Source organism: Anarhichas minor, unplaced genomic scaffold (genome assembly GCF_050575085.1).
Source record: "Anarhichas minor isolate MPS153535 unplaced genomic scaffold, ASM5057508v1 ptg000020l, whole genome shotgun sequence".
NCBI classification, from domain to species: domain Eukaryota; kingdom Metazoa; phylum Chordata; class Actinopteri; order Perciformes; family Anarhichadidae; genus Anarhichas; species Anarhichas minor.
Genome location: NW_027466466.1, coordinates 2,786,766 through 2,802,622, shown reverse-complemented (window position 1 = coordinate 2,802,622; position 15,857 = coordinate 2,786,766). Strand labels below are relative to the sequence as shown.

Genomic DNA, 15,857 nt, shown 5'->3' with positions numbered 1-15,857 from the left:
TGGTTTCCCAGCGCTGGGAGACTTGGCTGCAGCAGAAGTGCACTTACAAACAAACATCTCTCTGTTAGGTGAGATAACTGCTCTCTGGTGACCATTTACTGGCCTGCACCTATGAGACAATGTGAAACTAAGCTTATTGTGTCATCAAATGGCAATTCATTTGTTCACCCATCCATCTATCCACTGATCAATACCTCCATCATGCTGCTTATCCCAGTCTATGGTGGCAGGGTGAAAAGAGCAGACCGCGCTTTACCCCCCAGCAATGTCCTCCACTATTTTCTTTAAGTGCCTCCCGGATTCATCCTCGGTGTTTGTTCCGGTAACACCACAACAGGAAGGCGACCGGGTCAGCCTGCAACTCTCAGGTTCAGGAGTATCATCTTGACTCTGAGGGATTCAGAAAACCCCTGAAGAGCTTGGGTTTATCCATTTATATTTGCTTTACGGTCCCTTTGCAGAGCTCCTGACCGTATGTGAGGTTTGGAGCGAGAATCAGTGGGTAAATATAGAACTCCAGCATGTGTGGCTGTACCACAATCTGACACAATTCTGATACAATTGAGATTCCTTAAACACCGGTCCACCAATTTGGTCCAGATTTAAACACTGTACATTTACAAAAGAAGTCTGATTGTATAGAAGTCTATGAGAAAATAACTCTACTTCTCTCTTGATTTATTACCTCAGTAAACATTGTAAACATGAGTTTATGGTCTCAATCTCTAGTTTCAAGTCTTCTTCAATACAGCATGATATTCATTTAGTTAATGATGGTCCATTTAGAGTCAAATAGACCATAGAGCAGGGTATGATTTAGGGCGGGGCTACCTTGTGATTGACAGGTTGCTACCCTACCGGAGCCGTATACGGCGTCTCTACGTTACGTTCCCCTTTTTAGGGTCTTCGGGATGAGGGGAGTAACAATATAAAATTCCCGGGGAAAGAGAATCATGAGCAACGGATGGGTTAACAAAAGATATTTATTTACAAAAGATGAACTGCTCACACGGCAGCAACTGAGAACTACTTTCTTATGACCAGAAAGCGACACTACTTGACCATATACGAACAGCACACACGGCTTAAACACACGCTCACACACACACACACACACACACACAGCTCCACTACTGCGGTTTGGCCCAAGGGGTTGTCCGTATGGAGCTCCCAGCTTCTTATTCACCGCTAATCAGTGATTGAGCGCAGCTGCGTTCGATGACCCGGCAGCTGGCATCCAGGGAAAGGCCTGCACCAGAGAGGACACTGAGGGGGGAGGGGGGGGGGCAGAGCACAAGCACAACACGGCACGTAAGACTACGTCACTCTTCCGCCGTCCAAATACAGTAACTTACACTCATTGGCTGCAAAAAAACAACATGGCTTCAAAACATCAGTCCACAAACCAATGGGTGACGTCATGATGACTACGTCCACTTGTATACAGTCTATGGGTAGCACTTTAACATTTAGCTCAATGGACAAGAACAGCCCCTCAGAGCTGCCAGCATGCCTGTAGACATTTGTCTTGTTTGTCTTTAATTAAAAACACATCAAGATTCATTTCAGCAAAGCTGCCTCAGCACAAGAAGACTGTAGAGATCAAATCAAAACTGTTCATTCCCACAGTGCTCAGTCCTGTCGGCCTAATGTCCACTGGGAATGAGGGGGAGAAATGCCCATCATCACCTTTCAAAATCCATGCTTTCCATCCACGAGTGAGAAACTACAATTTAAGACTTTTCAGCTGCAGCATTGCAGGGAAGGAAACTACTACTTATGGGTACTTAACATCCGATCTTGTAGCATTCCGCATTAATTTGCATTACGTCCATGCAGCACATTTTTTATTGCTTGTTCTGTGCTGTATTTTGTTGCATTTGCCTGAATTTGCAGCTCATGTCCCTCGACGATGCTCTCTGCAGCAGAGACGTGGAGGAGTACGAAATGGGATGTGTCACTGCGTATCGCTGTCCCAAATATAGAAATTGAATCTGCTGTTGGGTAGTGGGGTTCAAGCCAGAGAAAGGGGGAGGAGGGGGGGTGGAGGGAGTGAGGGAGGTCCTGAGGCGGACCTTGTTGTGCTGTCAAATACAGATCCCTCTAGGATGAACTCCATTTCTTTCTCTATTTCATGTCTGGATGTGATATGATGTGTTTTACTGCACACTTTTTAGGTTTGCACACAAAGCCAAAGACATATTTCTGCCTTTTGCAGGCAAAAAAAATTTAAAAGTATTTATTTTTTCTCTCTCTGTGCAGTGACCTTCTCCGTTATTTGTTGCCTATTCATTTCATGTTGTTTTAGGTGGTGTACAAAAACAAAGACTAATACAGGCAAAGCAAGGATTGTTAACCCTTCATATTCTGGGAGCCATAGAGATGAGGTTAAGAGTAGTGAGTGAAAAGTCAGCAGGCAGTCAATGGCAGTATAAAACAGGTCATCAAAGATGAAAGTGTGAGTCCCCACAGCCACGAGAGGTCCATGAGGATGCACCCATATTATGATGCAGTTTGCTGCAGCAGAATGCGAGATTAGCCGTGGACAGACACAGAGGTGCACACTCACTCAGTCGTGGACACACGGACTCACACAGTCACACACACGACCGAACACATAACAGACTTGGTTCCATTAAAGAGAAACACACAATGACACAATAGCTATACCTCTTGTAAACGGGAAATTTTTTCATTATGTATTTTTTGCCTTATTTTTTATTATTATTATTATTATTCATGTTTCTCATGAACGTATTATTTCACGTTTTTGGAATCACTGTTTGATATTGTTCTTGTTAGATTCAGCTTCTTTTGTAAAAAAATAATAATAATTTCAGCCAAAAGTTAAACTTGAAACGAATGAATACTTTTAAAAGGAAAAAAGAAAACCTCTCTGACCTCGGCCACATCCAACACCTTTGAGATGAACTGGAGCACCGACTCTGAGCCGGCCCTGATCACCCGGCATCAGCGCTGGATCTCATGAACCCTCTTGTGGCTGAAGAGAAAAATCCCCGCAGCCAGGTTCCAGGCCAACCATTTGGTTATTGAAATTCAATGTTTAACAATTCTATCTGGGTGTAATGTTTGGGTGTCAACATGCTTTTTTGGCTGTTTTTGTGTTCTTCTTTAAAATACTTTGTCAATGGGGGCACTTCCCGTTTTCTGTTGTGGACCATGATGACTGACAGTGACTCGTGTCCTCTCACCTCTGGCAGGTATCTGGATCAAACCCAGCCGAACGTCCAGGATGAGGGAGAAGAGGGCCGACTTTGTGGCAGGATGCCTGGGAGGAAGGGTGATTGCAGCCGGTGGTCTAGGTCAGCACCTCCCTTTCCTTTAGCTTGGTCCGTGTGTTCTTTTCTGTCAATTTGATCCAGCGCTGTGCTTTGACCCACAAAGGAAAGAAAGGGAAGAGAGACGGAACAACGGAGCAGGTCATCCTGTGATTGATTTCCAATGTTGCACTACCTTTTGTCTGTTAATGGCCAAACCTTACAATGGGGTATGTGATGTATTGGAGTAATCTGATCAGGTTAAGTGTTTCACCTCAGCGGGAGCACAACAATGTGCCTGATGCTTTCTGACTGCAGTGTGTGATTTCAAGGAAAAGGTTCTAGAATTACACTGATTGTTCAACTTTTCTTTCCCTGTTTGTTCTCTTCTACTCTGGAGGTAAGCAACTCAATGTAGCAGAGTAGAAATCCTGATGTTTAATCTGTAGTATTGACAAGCTCCAAAAAGGCTGGATTCTGCTTTTCCCATTCCTCAACTCAATAGCGTCTTTCATTGGGAGCCTCTTGACAGGCCGCTACGACCTGCAGGGCGAGGGTCACGTGACTGACTGACAAAGACGAAGAAGTCAGCAGGCTAGTTTTCTATAGCATTTCATCCCAGCTATTGTCAGTAGAAGAGGGGAAACGGTGAGGAAGCAAAAATACTGTTTTTTCACCTCTACTAATTTGAATTGTCTTTTTTAATATCAAAACTTCCGGTGCCCTTGCTCAGACCACACCTGTCTTCGACCTCGGCCTTAAAGCTTTGTGACTGCATCTTGCGCGGTTGTGTCGCTAATGTTGTGACAAAACCTGTGCACAGACAGACATATAAACACCTCAAAAGCATCTGTGGTAGTTCCAGCTACAGTAGGAGCCTCAGAGACCACATTTTGCCACAGCGACACACACGAGGTAAAAACAAATCCAGCGTTGATGTCGCGGCTGCTAACCAGATTTCAGGATCCCCCTCAAAATCTTCACGACTCTACTATCTGTTAATTCTCTTTAGACTTTTAGGACAGCTTAAGACTTCCTCTGTTTAGAACTTCTACAATAATATCAGCTGATGAGGCGGACACACCTCAATGCCATTTTAATAAGACAACCAAAAAGTCATTGTCAATTTTCAATTTCTTAGAAAGGTATGTCTATTGTACCATTTTTTTTCAAATAAGAACTTACTTAGTAAATAGTTGATGACCAGGTATTAACTTGTAAACTAGTAGATTAGCTAACTAGTGGTAGTGCTAGCTCAGGGTCGTGTGATCTTTGCCTTGCAGGTCACAGCAGTCCATCAGTCATCTTACCTCCATCATACCCAATACTCAAAATGTGTTGTCTCCAAGGCTATGCAAAGGTTATATTCTGACTGTAGAACACACCCGCTGAATTCAGAGAAGACATTATGCAAACGTTTTCACAGGCTGAGTCGTCCTCACGACAAATCCACTGATCTTCATGTGTGAAATGACGACACAAAGCAGAGCCTTGAAAATAACTACCTAGTAACGTGTTTCTGCTGAATTCATATAGTAATTACTAACGTTACTATTACTGTTCAGTTAAGATATGAAATGAATACAGTTGCTTCATCTGATAATAAAAGGCCTCACCACTTACAATCAGTGAAGTTGTCATTGCCGACTTTACTGCTTACAGCAAATCAAACACCGCAACTGTGATTCATCACAGACACCATACACATGTTCACACACACACACAACCAAATTAATTATCCATTAACTTTCTATTTTCTGCTTGACCGAGCTGCATTTGTTAATTTGAATATAGTGTGAAGAGAGACCAATGCTACCAATGAATCAAAGGTCAGCGTTTGTCCTCGCAGACATGCTTGTTAAGAAGATATTGATTTACATTTCAGTGCACCTGCATGCATCAGCAGATTACACACATTACAGTGTGTATATATAGAGTATATATATACATATACATTAAACTTGTGTGGTAGTTATGAAAGGAACTCTATTGGCAGATTTAAAAGCATCTTGTATTCCTGCAAGAATGTCTCTCTGCACATCGCACACAAACAGTATGCGCACTGTTCGTGTGCGATGTGCAGAGAGCTAGATGAACAACAGAATGAATAGGAATGGTTTTACTATCAAAGTCGATACGTGCTGTATTTTGCTGTGTGACCATTTCTGAGATTTTAAGCAGTGAAGGCTTTATTAAAGGGGCATTCTGTTGCATTATAAGTGTTGTACAGATGCTTAAAGATGCTACGCCTTTACATAGTTATTTATTGATTTAAAGCCTTATTCCTTGGATAGTTTCTTCACAAATTCCCATGTAGCCGTAATTCAGTTTGGCAGTTTTGTTTTTCTCTGTCCACAGCTCAGAGTGACAGACAATAATATGAGAGACATCTGTTTAGACGGTGTGTAAGAGAGAAAGAGAGGAACACGTCAGTCTTGTCCTGCTGAGAGGGACAATTGGAAATGTAGCAGCCGACAAGAGAGAGAGAAAGGGAAGAGGATTGAATGAGATACAAGAGTGAAGTGTGTGTGTGTGTGTGTGTGTGTGTGTGTGTGTGTGTGTGTGTGTGTGTGTGTGTGTGTGTGTGTGTGTGTGTGTGTGCGCGCCCCTGTGTTTCCTAAAGTGAAAATGACAGCTTGGGAGTGGAGAGGAAAAGAGGGAGATATGTTTCTTTGCGAGTGTCAGCTGTGCGTCCGGCTCAGCATGTAATCCGTGGGGATATTTTGGGCCTGTGAGTCATAGCTGGTTAATAGGACATTTCCAACCCTCTGCCTTTGGGAAATGAAAGAGGAAAATACATTCACAAAGTGCATCTATAATGCAGTTATACTGTAGGTGTGTGCACATAAATAAATGTATACAGTCCAGGGTAGGATGAAGTAGTCCTTGCATAAGTTTTACATATATACGTATTATATGTGTATAAATTAACTTGATTGAAAAGCAGCATTTTAAAGAGCAGCAGCAGGAGTGGCCAAGGATCGTGTAGAGGGAGCCACATTTCTTGAGGCATTAATATTCTACCAATGAATGGCTGAAACATAAATGAATAGGCTGCTTGCAGAAACATGCACTGCTGATGGTCAGTCTCCTACTTTGCAGAACCTTTATAGTCGAGTATGCTAACATTAACAACACCAAATAAATAGGATCCCTTTTTAAAAGCTTAAATACATAAGTTGAGTCTAATAAGTAGTTGTATGTTCAAAGCAAACCACCAAACTAAAATTACATTCTGTATACCCTGGGTTCTTTTCTTCTTCTAAATAAACTCAAAACGACTCATTTTAATTATATAGTGTACATACAATGTAGCATATACTGATAGAATAAAACAATTAGCCTGGATATTTTTTGAATATAGAATAAAAACATATTTTAGGCCGTTAAGGTCTTTGTTCTGCCGAAGAAACTGCAAGGTGTTGGGCGACACACCAACGTAACACCCTCTCACAGGCTTGTTCTAATCTGAGGATACTAGCATGAAGTGACTGTAACATGAATCACAGTGTGATATTTTGAACAAAGCAACAATGTGAAACAACAACAATATTACCATTTTCAGGTTCCTCGGATTTGTTATAAATAGTATAAAAATAATATATCTATTAGCTGAAATGAAATATAATATTAATAAGTAGATAATAATCTCCTGAAACTACGAATCGTTGTGTTTTCGTTACCTTACAATGAGCCGTTTATATCTAGATACGGAGCGCGTGCTCTTCACGTAGTCGGCCGCCATGTTTCTACAGTAGTCCAAACCAACCGACCTGCTTCAGCTTCCCCACTGTGGTTGGAGAACACAAGGGGGACGCCGGTGTTTTTAGTCTCCATGTTGGTCTTGAGGAGCTGCAGCATTTTATTTCTGCACAAACTGCAACTTCCACTCTACCTTCACTTGAAATCCTCACCGCTAAGCTAACTCGCTTCAACCCGTTCGCTCACACACATTCGCCGCAGCTCTCTCTCTCTCTCTCTCTCTTGCTTCACGACTCTCTTTCACTACACACACACACACACACACACACACACACACTGGCCTGGGCAGTGGGACCACCGTAGTTGTCCTACACGCTTGGCAGACAGAATTCATTTCATGGTTTCAATCTGCAACCTCAGCCAAATCCTACACACTGCATCTTTAAACGCAAAGTTGCACGGCATCAAACAAACAGGCACAACCAAACATGCCGGCCTGACTAACTTATTGTTGCTAAGCTTATTCTAACTGTTAGCGCAAACCGGGCAACAACTTTCTGGCCTGACAAGTGATGGTCGATGGTAAAGTTGAATTCTGTTACAGTTAGTTCTCAGATCTGAAAAGATATAAGGAAAAAAATAATCCAAGGTACTTTTCTTTTATGAACGCCTTTATTTTTTTTTGGTAGCTAATACTGCACATGACATAACAAATTCTAAAGGTATCATAGGAAAGACAAGCAGATGCAATAACCTATTAGTATGGCTTTTATAGCTCTTCTGTGCTCGAGTATGTGAGTTGAAAATGTAAAAAACAAACAAACTATTGAAACCATTCAAAACAAATGTCACACACATGGAAAAAGCTACTCAGTGATTCTCAATTTGTGTCCATGTTCATTTCTGCGTGTTTGTGTTTATTAGAGACACTTACGCACCCTGTATCAGTCCATCTCTGCTGCACTGCCCCGATATCTGTGCACCCCCACCGTGTCTGTATAGCTCACGATGAGCGCCCGACAACTTGACATCCACGTTAATTGCAATTAGATGCAACTCGTCAGAGAAGGAAGATTTGAGGTGCAATTATGTACTCAGCCATATCATTTCATCTTTGCCAGAAATGTGCACACACACACACACACACACACAGACAGGCATTTGCGTACCAAATACAGCACTAACATATACTTTATATTTGCTTCATCTGCGCCTCTCAACCTTTTGAATGTGCATTACCATCATCATCATCTTTGACATCTCTTTAAGCCTATTACACTGGATTATATTTGTATAGCCGCCTAAACCACAAGCCAGAAATAACACAATGTCAGAGACGTGTAATGATTCATAATGTGGCTTGAACTGAAAAATCTGAAGGTACATGTTGATATATCCGTGTCTGCAACTAACTTCTGTGTAATTTTGCCATTTTGCGTCAATGCAAAGTGCCATGGCAACGTTCACACATAACATTATGAAACAATATTTGAATGTTAGTTTGGAATGAACTACATGGTGGTTCATTGAGCGAGGAAGAACTTTTGAAAGTAAGGGGCGTGTCAGTCTTAACTTTAAGACTCTGGAGTAATTCTCAAAGCATTTCAGAACTAAAACGAGCTCCTTGGTCTGAGAGAGGTTAGCGGCAATTCAGAGGACTCCGAAGTCACCTCGACCTGCTCACAGTGTTTAGACAAAGCAAGGCAAAAGCAAGGTAACATAACAACAGTGAGACCCAACAAAAGCAAGTCAAATTGAAACCCTGAATAAACAGTCAAACAGATGAAACAATAAAACCAGTTGATACAATAGACATGTTGATGGCTGGTAAGGTTACTTCGGGTCTAGCTCACCAATAGATCCAATAACAATGTAGATGACGGTTTGGACATCTCTGCGCATTTCTTTTGTTTACTTGAGAACACTGAGTTAACTCCTGTGAACCTGTAGCCAAGAATTCAGGATGCATTTTGTCTCCAACCACAGCAATGGCGGGAATTTTGAGCCAGTCTTTTATATTTTTTGTCATACAACTGTTATTCCATGTTTCGGAATTGATCGCATTTTTACTCGTACCGGTCTGTTTTTGGTCTCGACAAGGTCTCAACTTGGTCTTGGTCTTAAACTTGATTTGGTGTCATTTTTCAAAGTCTTGGTCCTGTCTCGGTCTCGATACACTGTGATCTCGGTCATGACTTGGTCTTCGTTTAGGTGGTCCTGACTACAACACTTCTTTTTGCATCCTTATATGTCCAGGTATCACTACATTTGAATAAAGGTTAGTAACTATATATAAATAACAACAAACAGTGTGCTGTATATTGTAAAATACATGAGAGTTTGTTGACAGCATCAGACTGCACAGTTTGCTTGATGAAGCTGAGTACTCCCGTCCTCTCGACTTTAGCTTGCCAAGTTCAACCTCCCAAGGAAACGAGTCCAAACTAGGTGGACCCCATATTGAGTCACTGTAGACATAGTGAGAAAGTCAATTCATAAAACATGATGTCATCCATAATGACGTCAACCCCTCCCTTCCTATCAGTTTATCATCTCTCTCAGTTTCACGGTAAAAAAAACTGCTCTTAGCAGCTTTATGAAGGAGAAACTTTTAGCGAGCAACATTTAGTGCCATTTAGGAGGTAGATATGGGTAAGATAAAATATGAGTCCCGAGCTCGAGTGATTGTCATTATGAGTTTTTATGAGCAAATACGTCACTGATTATTCTCCCCCCGAGCTACAATTATAGACGGGGATTGAGAACAGGGCAATATGATCTCCACTCCTCTCCTGCGTAGAGGAACAGTTGGTCTGCTATTGAAACTAAATGGCCATTTGAAAAACACACAAACTATCAGGTAGACACGGAGAGCAAAGGAGGACAACATTCCACTTCACTAGCCATGGAGGTGCAGTATTGGTAGTAAGGTTGTTTTCATACATTGCTGGTTTCCGCCTCTCTTTAGAAGATCTTTTCAGGTGTACTATAGGATGCTAACTGTTCACCCTTAGCCCTATCCATCAGGACAAAACGCATAATATAGCATATCCAGAATGAAGCAGGAATAACTCCACAACATGAGGCCCAATGCATATTTCAGGTCTCATTTGAATATTAAGAGGCTAAGGACTGTGGTAGACATATTTCTATTACCATTCTAGAGACAGTGGAGATGCAATAAAGGAAAAAAATAAGATGTTTTTCTTCGCGTAGTATCACATCTAAATTTCAAAGGCAATATCACTATTATAACAAATATATAGAGATAATGATGCAACTGAATGTCTTCTCCTACTCGTTGACTTTAACTGTTATACATTTGCTGAGAATACACTCAAATCCCACATTTAAAACAGACTTTTCAAAGATATTCTCAGGCGCTCTCTATGTTTTGGCCATGTTTACTCCTTACATGTTGACTGCTTACTTGTTTTACTTCACAACACTATTTACATCCATATAGCCATGTTACAAATACCATAAATCGACCGAAAACATTGAAATGGTAATAAACACAATGAGTATTGATCAATATTCACATATCACCAAAGAGCTCCTTGCCATAAGGCGAATAAATGGAGAATGCAAAGACCCATCGTGCTGGAATAGATCTCATTGGAACCCTCTGGCTCAGGGGTAATAGGACATATGTTGGACAACACACAATTGGTTTACGGATTCTGAAAGCTGAAGACTCCATGTTATCAAATCAGTATACCATGCATATCTTCTATCCATTTTCGGCAACTTTTTCGTCTCACTGTGTCTCTTGCCAGGGTGTACAAGCTGGCCCATGTGGTGATGAGTCATGGTGGCCATGTTGAGCTGCCATTTGTCCCCTGAAAACGTCTCTTGCTTCTGCTACACAAACATTAGTTACGGAGAACAGCAAGTCAGAAGATCACGGACGAGTGCTGAGAATTACCTGCTAAAATATGATAAGTGCTGTAAATGATGCCGTTTGCATTTCAAACATTACCACAAGCTCCTCTGCAGGTTTGTTGTGCTGTGCTATTGTCTCGCTGTCTGAAAACAGACGCAACGGGAAGTCTCAGGGAGGCGAACAGAAGAGACAGAAACATAAACACCTGTGAGCTTCGGAAAGGGAAACACTGAAGAATAGAGACGGAAACAGTAGAGGATGAAACTGATATTGGAGCTGAAACTGCCAAAAGAATTACAGGATGCAAGAGATGAATTCTTGTTTGGGACGTTTTGTATTTCTTAAGCGATTCCTAACTTTGTGACCCTAATCACCTACATATCTACATGTCTACATGTGTGAAAAACAGAATGGAAAATCTGTCTGTTTTTGTGTGGAGTGTCTCGTACTCTAGCTTTCAATTATCTTAAAGTTTGTTCCCAGCTTTACCGTTTCACTGATACGAGCAGGCCTCTAGATCACTTTGGACGTCAGGAGAAAAAACATGAGGCACATCGAAGGATCGTGTCTTTAATTTAAAAGTGAATTACATCAATTTATAAATAAAAATCACTCCTTGAACGACTGGTGAAATCCAACAGTGTTAAAGCTAAACGTTAGCATGAAGCTAATGGAGATTTAGTAAGTGGTTAGAAGGCGCACATCATGAAAGAGCAGTTGGGCTGAACAGAGCATGAGGAGGACGGATGAGTCGATTAAGAAAAAGTAGAAGATGTTTCTGAGAAAGGACTTAAAGAGAAGAAGAGAAGAAATAAGGAAGATGAGCAATTAAATAAAGAAAAGACAGGAAAGAGTGAGCTTTATCGGAGACAGGCAAGAAGAGCCAAAAGGGATTACAGCAAGAAGTAATGGAAGTAAAGAGGACAGGAGGAATGGAGGTCAGGAGGAGAGAGGGAGCAGAACAGAGGACAAGAGGAGCTGCCGGCGAATTGACATGACGTCTGTCGGCTGTGAATCAAAGCAACGACAGGAAGCCTTTGAGATCCAAGAGCAGCGCGCAGTATGTTTCTGTGAGAGTGTGTGTGTGTGTGTTCGTGTTTGTGTGTGTGTGTGTGTGTCTGTGTTTGTGTGTGTGTGTGTCTGTGTGTGTGTTTGTGTGTGTGTGTGTGTCTGTGTTTGTGTGTGTGTGTGTCTGTGTGTGTGTTTGTGTGTGTGTGTGTGTCTGTATTTGTGTGTGTGTGGGCGTGTTAGCGTGAGCAGGCCCAGATTGCTTTGAAAAGGCCGACTCGGCGCCGCCCTCTGTTCTTCCAACAAAACGATGATAATAGTCTTCCTCGGACACACACGCCAAACACCACACACTCACCAGCCCATTCACTCGAGGACTCGCTGTGATGTGGGTGTCCATGGCGACGGCAACAACTTAGCGCCAGCTGATGCATAATGACAGCGGTTGCACCTGAGGTGAGAGGGAGGGGGAGGGGAGAGAGAGGAGGCACAGCAGACCTCAGAGAGGAGAGAGACTGAGCATAGATAATATTACTGCTACACTCTTAAATACGCTTTCAAAACTGCTGCTGCTACTTTGCATTTCTAAACTATGTGAAAGAACAGTAGTTGAACCTGCAGCCACAGTACATTGGCAGCTTTTAAAGTAATCTTCTCTAAATAACCAGGAGGGTTTTAATAAAAATACAGCTTTTTTTCTTTAACAGACATTTTGGCTTTGGTAGACCTGTGCAGGTAGTTACGTTTACAATAAGTCACAGGCAAGAATTCCAAATAAGGAAACTCAAAAGTCCTGGCTGTGGAACATATAGAAGATAATAAGTGCTACAAAGGGATGTAAACTGCAACATGACTGGTTAGCGGAGGCATTCATATTCAAACCTGCATTAATCGAGCACATTGATATATTATCACCGTATAAATGTTGTGGCGAACATCTTGGCAAACAGTTGCTTATTTATACATCCAGCAGACAACATTCCTCTAGAGTCCTGATTCTTTCCATTGAATGCCAGTCCAATATTCACACCCCCTTCTCTAAAGCTGCATACAAAAGCTCTTTCAGGAAAAGGCCGATTATTGTATTATTATTAGTCCGAGACTATTTTAGTGTGTTTACGACTCCGGGGGGTGATGGAGTCATGGGGATTCTCCATCACATCGCTGTAGGTGGTGTTACCTTGGATTTAATGTCTTTACATTTGTGTGTGCACGTGTGTTTGTATTAGCTCTCAGTGCAGTCCAAGTGTGTGTCACACCCGGAGGTGAGCCGTGTGAGGGGTCAGTCCCTGATGAGACATGTCATGAATACGTGCCGTAAAGATTTGAATCTTCTGAGCAACTGGAACCAAATTAATATTGAATGTTTTAACACCATCAAAATCATAGCTCTGACTTATTTAACCAAATTTATACGAATGTGTTAGGTGTTGTCTGACTTGCCCTGTTTTAGAATGTCAGCAGTAATCAGTAATAATCAAAATCTATTCAAATTTAATAACTCACTTCAGATCTAAACTCTGTTTGCTTAAAATGCCTTTTGTCTCGTTCAGACAGGAGAAGCACATGAATATTTGTCTGTTTGCAACTGTTGTCCAACCTGAATGAAAGTCCCGGCTGATGCTGCATGTGAAACATAATTGCTTTCATCCTAACGTGTTCCTTTTTCACTTGGCAGGTAATGAACCGACGCCGTTGGGCACGGTGGAGAGCTACAACCCGGTGAAGCGGCGCTGGGAGTACGTGGCTCCCATGCCCACCGCTCGCTGCTCCTCTGCCATCCTGCAGGCAGCAAACATGCTCTTTGTCATCGGCGGAGTGGCCCAGGGACCCAGTAACGCTTTGGAAGCCCTCTGCTTACCGGAAACGGTGTGACACACACAAAACACACACGTGGGAGCCCAAACCGGCATTGATGTTTTATCCATGTGCGTGCATTAAACACAGATGAAATGGATCACGCGGATCGTGCTTCGATTTTTCTACTGTTATGTGGATTCCTCGTGCACGCTGGGATTTAAGAAAACTTTTTGACGTTCAATAAGCATCTTCAAGTGCAGAGACAGTTTGTGACGGAGCTGGACGAACACAAGATGAAAGGACATTGCAGCCGGCTGCTGTGACTGGCAAGGACAGAAAACGGACAGCTTATCTACGCTGGGGAAATCAGAGCAAGAAGAACACGAGCAAAGAAAACAGACGCACACATGGTGTCTGGAGAAACAACACGCCTTTGACCTGTTGAGCATTTTTCAGAATAAAAGCAGGGTACTTTTCTGGACATTAAAGGAAGATAGGGCCATATCTGTAACTCTTTTTTTTGCAGCAGCGTCGCTCTGCGCTGCTGCTGCGACAGTGAGCTCGGACACTTTTGTACGACCTTAGAAACAACAGCTGAGTTTTAGACAGTGATGTTCTATAGCTTTGTGAATGTTTCGGTTCATCTTCTTCTATTTTTGTTGCATACGTGTGAAAGTTAGCACTGCTAGCAAGCGCTAGCGCAGTGTCGACAACGGTGTCCCTTAAACATGCGTTCACACCGCTTGCATCTCGAGCAACCGCTTGTCAGAAGAATGGCCATTTTTCTACAACGAGCGAAGCGTCGGCTTACGTTGACCACAGTCACTGTTTCCTTTGTTCCTAGTTGCAGAAAAGCTGACTGTGGTCCAACTCGCCGGCACCTCGCTCAGCTACCCATCTGTCCGCCTCTACTAGCTCCGCAGCAATCAATCCCAATCAATCCCCAAGGCTCAAACGGTCCGTCGCACATAACCCTTATGTTGACTTCTAGGTAGAACCCTATGAAAGGATTCCAGCCGGAAACCTTTCACAAAAGGTTCTACCAGGAACCAAAAAGGGTTCTCCGAGGGACAAACCGAAGAACCCGTCATGGTTGTAGTTTATTTCCAAAAGTGTACAGTGGGTGAGCAACTGATACTCTAAAGACTTTTGGTGGAGATTTAGTTTGTTTTGGCTGAGGTCAGGCTTTGCGTACGAGAGTTGGGGATGGAAGGTGACAGAGGGAGCGGCAGCGCAGAATGTTTTGTGACAGCTTATGGACAGCAGGCGAGGTTGGGCATAAAACAAAGGAATTACCCAGTGTATTGTGTTACCATGTGGCAAGCAGCCTCTGTCGGTAGCAGTTTTGCAATCAGCTTCTCCAATCAGAATATTAAGAAGATACTCTAACTCGGGAGTCCACGTGGCCTGGTACCAGATGGCGGTACAGCCGAAAAAATGATGGGTTCCTGCTTAATTAGAAAAGTTTTATTGCCACACTACAGTGTAAAACTTCAAATTGAATCTATTTATCGTATGAAAGGCATTTTTTGCAACTAAAGTAGTCAAAGCACTTGGGTGTGCTTTCACTAAAAGTTGCGCAAGAAAGAGCAGAGATGCACGGGGCATCGTTTAGAGACGACATTCATCCACTACATTCAAACACTTTTTAATAACTGAATAATTGTTGCAGTTGCATGACAAACTGAATTGACCAATTATGTCTCTCAATACAGGAAACTCTATTTCAAAAGAGTCGTATGCACTCATGGTTACAGAGAGGGGAGAGAGAAAAAGACTGCAGATAAGTCAGAGACATACAGGAAGAGGGAGCTGTCTCTGACCTGCAGTACAAGCCTTGTTTCTTACACACACACACACACACACACACACAGATAGACGCATCTTTTTACCTGTCATGCCCCGTTTCATACACGTGTCTGGTCTGCACCATCTGGTCAGACCTCGTTAACAGAGTCAGACTTCTGTTGCTGTGAGGGAGCACTGAAGCCGCTGGAGCTCAGATGAGGTGCCAGTTGAGGCATGGCTATTTCTGGTGCAGTGTTGTGTGCATCCAATGAGTGCGTCAGGTATAAGCCACTCACACATGTACCCGTGCACACACACACACACACACACACAACACACAACACACCCTTTGTGTTGTTTGTACGCAGAGCCATGAGCAGACCTGGTGCAAGAAA

General features: G+C 42.6%; 1 protein-coding gene across 1 annotated transcript in view; it reads left to right on the top strand.

The window, feature by feature from the left end:
- Positions 1–13,749, top strand: part of klhdc8b (kelch domain containing 8B) — a 112,142-nt gene extending 98,393 nt beyond the window's left edge. Inside the window, exons 4-5 of the mRNA XM_076095495.1 lie at positions 3,222–3,323; positions 13,553–13,749. Of these exons, the coding sequence (XP_075951610.1) occupies positions 3,222–3,323; positions 13,553–13,749 (299 nt within the window). The remainder of the gene's footprint in view (positions 1–3,221; positions 3,324–13,552) is intronic.
- The last annotated feature ends 2,108 nt before the right edge of the window (positions 13,750–15,857 follow it).